The sequence below is a fragment of the Mixophyes fleayi genome, chromosome 10, assembly GCF_038048845.1.
Source record: "Mixophyes fleayi isolate aMixFle1 chromosome 10, aMixFle1.hap1, whole genome shotgun sequence".
Taxonomy (NCBI): domain Eukaryota; kingdom Metazoa; phylum Chordata; class Amphibia; order Anura; family Limnodynastidae; genus Mixophyes; species Mixophyes fleayi.
In genome coordinates, this window is record NC_134411.1 from 8,215,370 (window position 1) to 8,223,044 (window position 7,675).

The 7,675-nt window shown below is 37.7% G+C and overlaps 1 protein-coding gene across 1 annotated transcript; it reads right to left on the reverse strand.

Moving 5' to 3' along the window:
• Positions 1-5,902: 5,902 nt before the first annotated feature.
• On the reverse strand, positions 5,903-6,958 carry LOC142103402 (4-galactosyl-N-acetylglucosaminide 3-alpha-L-fucosyltransferase FUT6-like). The gene has a single exon (XM_075187465.1). The coding sequence runs from the start codon at positions 6,956-6,958 to the stop codon at positions 5,903-5,905; it is 1,056 nt and encodes a 351-aa protein (XP_075043566.1).
• Positions 6,959-7,675: the final 717 nt, after the last annotated feature.

Consider the following 7,675-nt stretch of genomic DNA (forward strand, 5'->3'; position numbering starts at 1 on the left):
TGACCACTTTGTTCGTGAGAACAACAAAGCCCATATCACTGTGATAATAGTGTGCATTATTAACGTTAGTATGGCAATTTCAACACTGATTGAGCATAAATCTGCGTTAAAATTACCGTACAAAAGGTAATAGTGCACGGGCCACGTTGTTTTCACAAACTACGTGGTCAATTGAATTCCCTCCTAAATGCGCGTGTTTTTAATCCTATATTTGGTGTTTGATTAAAAAATACTGCACTATCTTGCGCCCCCTCTGACTTTTATATATTTTCAGATTGGTCCCACAGCAGGTGGGACAAAAAAAGGAGAGATGTGGATGTATGATATTAAAATCCCTTTGTTTATACCTTGGGAATGTTGGAGGGCAGCGCGGCTGAAAGATTGTTGTGATTATAAAATAAAACAGAACTAATTTCCAAATGTGACATTAAATTTCAAACTTAATAAAAGCAAAATAACATATTTAGAACATATTTAGAGTTAATAGTAACTCCAGCTAGAAGGGTATTGGCAAATATATGTTGCATTGTGTATGTGTTGGGGAGGGGCATATTTAGAGTTGGAAACAGGACGCGCTCTAGCTTAACTCTAAATTTAAACTGTAAAAATAAACTGCTCAGTATTTGTGTGCTATATGCAGAAGCAGTCAGTATTTTTCCTGAATCCACAGCAACATGGTTTGTCCATTTGAAAATCTGTACCTTTCGACAACGTTTAGAATTAGACATTCGGCAATATTTTTGCATAAAATATGAATTTCTGTAGTTCGCTTGCACATCACAAATGCACCTGTAAGTAGCTATTGGCATATCGTAGACTTATGTCCCCTTACGCAGTGGGAGGCAGAATGGGGGAGGGCGTGTGCAGGCAAGCAGAAGCGGAGTACAGTAAGGATGCATTCACAGTGCAACATAATTAGATGTGGAAACATTTCCAGGTAAACATTTTATAAGTCGTATAAGTCGCATCTCTTGCAGATATTGGAATGCTGGGGCAAAGATACACGATGATGATGATAATGACCATGAATGACATTATATAGCTGCTTTGATTGGATGCTTGTGTATTGACCTGTCAAGCTGATAGTACCTAATTTATTAGCATTGTGGCTATATTATATCAAGTTGTGGCTCTCAATTTTCATTACTTATTTGTAATTTTCATTTGGGTTATTACAGGAAAAAGGATTGCCTTTCGATTTTTAAAGTGGTGAACAATGGATGTGGATGTGTTTGTGTAAAATTACATTTTGTATTGAAAATGTGACATCTGCATTTTTTCATGTAAAATACTATTCTTTCTTGTAGATATGACACTTCATTGCATTATTACATGGTGTACAATAGGGTAATGTGACTTTAGCATTTATGGGATAAGGAGTGGCAGGTGCCTTGCTTTTTCTGTCCTCCACTGAACAGCCAATAGGGAGCAGATCAGAATATGGGGTGGATAAGTACACTTGCCTATCTGAGACAGGGTGTCATATTGAGCTTGTTTGCCAGGGACTCTGTATCGGGAAATTTGCTGCTAAGGACAGGGCCCTGTATTAGGCTAATCAGACAATGGGCTTTACTTTGTACATTAGCCATCAGGTAAATGAATTGATGTTGCTCACTAGCCACCAGGAAAGGACACTATTATGTTCCAACCACCAAAGAATGGGCTTTGTACTTGACACTGACACTAATAATACGAGTGGACTCTGTGCAGGGTCAGTGTGCTGGTATAATGCCCGCTACCATTTCTGTTTTAATAAGGGATCCCTGCTGTGTTAAATGTGTTTGCATTGTTGGGTATAATATCCTAATGAGCAGAAAAGCAATTGGAGCCAGTGTTCAGGGATTCAATGGGTACATATTTTTGGCATCCAAATTAAAACAACTTGCTTGCCACTGTGTTGCTTTATGCCATGAACCTCCTTCCTGGCCACAATTGTTTCAGATGTGACAGGACACTTCATTAGCATAGTAGGAAGGGGTCTGTACAAGTCTTCCTGAGTAATGGGAAGTCAGAAGAAATAAAGGTGCAAGTGAGGTTGTTTTTAATTAATCACTTTGAGGCTATTTTGAATGGTAGCCAGATATGTGGGTCACATATTGGAGTGAATTTGTCAAGTTGCCTGTAACTCACTAGCTCATAGAGCCATGTGACAAGCAAATAAACTTTTCTTGAATGAGTTGTTATCGAGTGACAGCTTGGGGTATATTTACCAAACTGCAGGTTTGAAAAAGTGGAGATGTTGCCTGTAGCAACCAATCAGATTTTAGCTGTCATTTTGTAGAATGCACTAAATTAATGATAGCTAGAATCTGATTGGTTGCTATAGGCAACATCTCCACTTTTTCAAACCCGCAGTTTAGTAAATCTACCCCTTGTGTCAGGAAGGTTTTGTAGCGAATAAAGGAGTCCGTTTTACTCTGATTCTCCATTTTAGCAATCACTGGAGTTAAGCTCCTGTGTAGAATTACAAATATAGGGGTTGCATGCTACCATTGTATTCTAGGCCTACGCAATTATGTTCAGCTCCCCGAAAACCAGGGCTCTGGCAAACAAAATAGCATTATGTCTTTCATAAATTATACATGTGGGTTATGTTATTATTATAATAATTATCACTTGCCATAGCGTATATGTACTGACCGTACAATAAATTACATGATGTTCAAAACATGTTTATCTAAGTCCTCATACCAGTGGAATGTCTGATGGACCACAAGGAGTACGTAAAGTCATATCAATTTTGACCAAAGTTCTGGTAGTCTGGTTTGAACAGGGACTTTGCCATCTCTATTTGTAGTTACTGCCTTATATTATGTGAATGGTGCACTTATTTTCATCAGGAAAAATTGGATTTTAACACCTGTTTTTCCAAGGTTTGAATATTATTTCTGTACAGTGTATTAAAAGCATGCTATGCTGTATATGGGTATAGTATGTGTCTGACATGTATGACTACCAGTAGTTGTCCTTGGATATGGTATTGACATATTAGCAAAGAATTATATGTATGGCAATGTTATGCAATATTATAGCAATTACTGTCTTGTGCCACGAATACACTACACATAGTACATGCGATCATTTAAATCAATCATGTCAATCACATGTGCCAACGGCAACATAAACGCTAAATGCCCACTTTTCGTGTGGCATGACCTTAAGCAGTTACTGGTATCGAGTTAAACAATATAAGTACATGAAAAGTTTCACTGAAGTCATTACGGCTAAAGAAAGTTCCAACTGTTACTACATGATAAAACTCAGGACGTCACTTCCGGGTTTTGTCCCGGCCCTTGATAAGACAACGGGGACACTCTGCTGTTAATCAGCGTGTCCCGGCATGAGGGGTAGCCGTGCGCGTGAGCAATTTGTTTAAATTAATTAAGCAGCCTCCTGAGGCTGATGGGTGCTGATTGATTCCCCTGTGTATTTAAGGCAGGGAGGGCTTAGCCTCCCTGACAGTTATAGCATTCAGATCCTGGTTGCTGACCTGCTCCTGTGTATTATCCTTATTCCTGGATTGATTTTCTGTGTATGACCTTTGACTTGTTTCCTGGACTTTGATTTACTGTTGGTGGCCCTGACCTTTTGCTTGTGACTCGGATTTCCTTGCGTTCTGCCGGCCCTGACCGTTTGCCTGAACCTTACATCACTGTTCCTGTTCTTGGACCCCGGCTTGTTCTTGACCATGGCTATCCCCTGTCATCACCTCCTATACCTTGCTGCGGTGATACTCACAAGCTTACACTACGCAGAGTTTAAGACCTGGGGGCATCTAATTACCTGTGATCATAACGAGCTTTACAGGAAAGGAGACTGCTATTGGTGAAGACCCCTACAGTCACCCTGTTCTGCAAGCTTATGATAAGCAGCGGTTAGCCGTAACATTAATTAGATCTAGTGCCTCACTTTAGTACAAGAGTGCATACATACATGTTTATGTGAGGCCACTTCTCTTTATGTTTAAATATTGGCTTTATTGATATATCCTTATTTAAAACTAGTTTGATGTACTCACTTCATTTATATGGTCCTTAGAGACAGGTGTTGGCACTTTTATGGGCAATGTTTATGGCCTTAACAAGGAACTGCTTTTTTTGCACAATGAAATTACCTAGTTATTGTTACATTTGATTGATGTTTGAAGTGGGTATGTACCTTTGTCTATTTTGAGATTACACTATATTTGTTCGACATCTGATTAGATTGTTAGTGTTATCATGAGAAACATTAGCACCCAAGGTTTGTGTAACCAAAGAAATAGTGTTATTCTTACTATTTCTAACTGATAACAAAAAAATGTTTTGATCGTGAATGTTTGTTTCTGACGCACGATATTTCTGTGACACTTATTCACCTGATTTGTGTTCAAGGCAAAATAACCAGTCTTTATAAACTGAGGATTTTGAAATATTTGTATGTGGCTTTCTGATTATTGCTTTCTAGTTATGAATATTATTATTTGACGATTAGTATGTATATGTTTATAACTTGTACAGCTTACATATAGTTTGCAAACTTTGAATGCCGGCATCAAGGAGATATCAGTGTCCAGTGAGCGCTATCTATATTTATGGAGAGATTGTTGCCGTGCACCTCTAAAAAAAAAAATTAATGCCGCTTGTAGGAATACCTTTACATATTTAATCAGGTTGATCACTTGCTCAATTAATTTAGCTAATTTTTGTGTTAATTATGCTGCTGTGTTCCACTTGGTTTTATGTGCATACACAGCGTGACAGTGAAATAAAGTGTCATATATTTTAGTCAGGACAACTGCATGTGAAGTATAGAAGTAGACTCTTCAATAGTGTATATATGTTATTAGTTTTTATTCACGGTGGTGTTAACACTTTTTCACACAAATCACAAGCTGGATTTTGCATATATGTGATATAGAAATTAGCTGACATCCAGTTTATACACTTTTATTCATTTTTGTTTTTTAGATTTTTTGTGAGATATTTGCAATCAATAAAGGCATCACTAGACAGGGAATTATAATAGCATATTTGGGAGACTCAACAGCAATCTTTTATAACAATGAGAAATAGAATTTTGATTTTTTTTTCACCTTTTATGTTTACTTTCTTAAAGACATTGACATGGTCATTTTTCTCATATTTTGTGTTATTTTTTCTAATTGAGTGTTGTGGGTGTGACTCTGAGGTGGAGTGGGCTACATTTGTATTTTGGAGAATTTGAGCTTTAGTTGTTTAATTTTCACATACTGGGCCTGATTCATTAAGGGAAGTAAGGCAAGAAAACGAATACGTTTTCTCCTGGACAAATCCATGTTACAATTCAAGGGGTGCAAATTAGTTTATTATTTTGGACATAATTTAAATACTGGCTGTTTTTTCATGTAGCAGATACATTCTTAATGGCTTTATCTCTACAATGAAATTTAACATTGATCTAGAACATGCCTTACCCCAAAGGAAAATATATATATATATATATATATTCCATGTGCGTTCGTTTGCAAATTTATAATCCGGATAGGTACTGGATGTATCGTGCAGCGGGCAGAGGTAGTGTGTGAACATGTCAATTCTTTTCTAGATTCTTTTTTCCCATTTCATTATGACAAATCAAAAACAAGGATCTACTTTAATATTTAATAAAGTGTTAAACAAGTGTTTGGGGAGTGCTTTATTCTATTAAACTTTCGTGTATGTTTATGTGTTTCACTATTTGTTATAATGGATCAGGGTCCATTATAGTGGGATCACTGGGGTAGCATGACTGCTAGTCTCCGGGATTGGTGAGCACACTGATTAGTGTGCACCCTAATCCTCTATGCAGTTACCAGCCCAGATCTAGTTTTCTCTATCACAGGAATTCCCTCTGCATGTGGTCCCCCTGGTGTAGTATAAATGTAATCAGACAGGGCTTAAACTTATTTGTACCAATCTCCAAGTCTTGCAATAGTCTTATGTTTGGGAGCATCTTTCAGTGCTTTGCATACTCTACAGTAAGAAATCTGCCAATTAGTTTTTGGAGAAGGATGAAGTCTGGATCTCCAGTTGAAATATTGCCGGTACGCGTTGTCATCACTGTCCAATTTTAAAATATATGTAGCCAGTTCCTGGGCTGTGGAGAAGTCATCCACATGTATAAAAGAGTCTTTAGGAATAAAACGCTCATAGTTTTCACGAGAGGGGCCTAAAACAACTGGTACAGCGTCAGATGCAAATGCATTCTTCCAGAGTTTCTCTGTAATGTAATCTTCATGAACTGAGTTTTCAAAGGCAAGATAAAATTTGTACGTGGATAGTATTTGCTGATGCTCGTTTCTGGGTAGTGTTTTATGCTGCCTTCCATATATGTCAATAGATAAAAATTTCTTAAACTGCTCATAAAAGCGCACCCTCTTAGACTGTGGATTCCAGTTACTGACTGCCCAGGCCACCAGTTTAGTTTTTGGAGGGATAGTGAAGTTCTGCTCCTCCTTATTCTGCTCCAACCAGCCATAAGGTGAAAAAATATCAGAGTCAGCCCTGTAAGACATGGTCAGATTGATGAGGTTGTCCATAAAGTGTAAGTTTGGGCTGTGAGATGGGGATTCCATGTTGAACCATACCCAGTACTGATTTGGTGGCCTTGGCGTCTGTGGTAGTTGATTTTTAGAGTGGCATACGTCTCTATGATGGATAACAATTGCATCAGCAGAAGAATACAATGTTTTATTGTCTGTATAAAAACATCCACTAATATTAAGGAATGATGGACATTCATTAAGGGGAAATTTATCACCAAATGGCCAAGTCCAAACTAGGATGATTCGAGTATCTTCAGCTGGTTCCTGTTTAGTGTTCACATATTCAATTGCATCAGTAATTGCTGAGCGACCAACATTGTTATAGAGTGTAAACAAAATGGCTGCAAGGCACAACTGGGAGATACATATCATAAAAGACTTCTTCAGAGACAATGTACTCCCCGAATACTCCATTTAATTAAGCAGATCCACTGGTACAGTGAGTAGACGTCTCTCACAATTTTCATCACTGTTGGAGAAAAAAATAAAAAGAACAAAAAGACAATATGATATTATTATTTCATCAGATAGATGTACTTTTAGATTTATTTTAATTGATGTTGGGGCTTTATGTTGTCATATAAAGCGGTAGACACAAGTTTCTATAATGTAGTCCATAAAGTATTGAGAAGTATTTTTTCAACTATATTACATACAACTAAATGTGGAGAGTCAATTAGCAAATTAGCTCTTTCTTGTCATAGATAAAAATTAAAATCTGGACTGGATAAAATGGTCCATTTGCACTAAATGGTGAATGTACATTTACAAGAAACCTGAGGATTTTACGTTATTTCTTATAGAAATTGTCTCCTTTTTCCTATTAAAGAATTTCTTACTCAACAGATCTCACATATGTTCTATTCTGCTCATGTGGTTGGCAATATGTGGGGAGGGCCCTTAGACCCCTTAAAGAACATAGCATCAGAGACAAGTAAAAAACTAAAAACACCACACATGTTTAATATGTTCGTCTTCAAACTCCTGACCACCACATACAAGGCACTCTCCCAGTCTACTGCCCCCTACATTCCAATCTCCTCTCCATTCACACTCCTGCCCGCTCCCTGCGCTCGGCCAATGACCGTCGCCTCTCCTCCTCTCTGATTACCTCTTCCCACTCCAGAATCC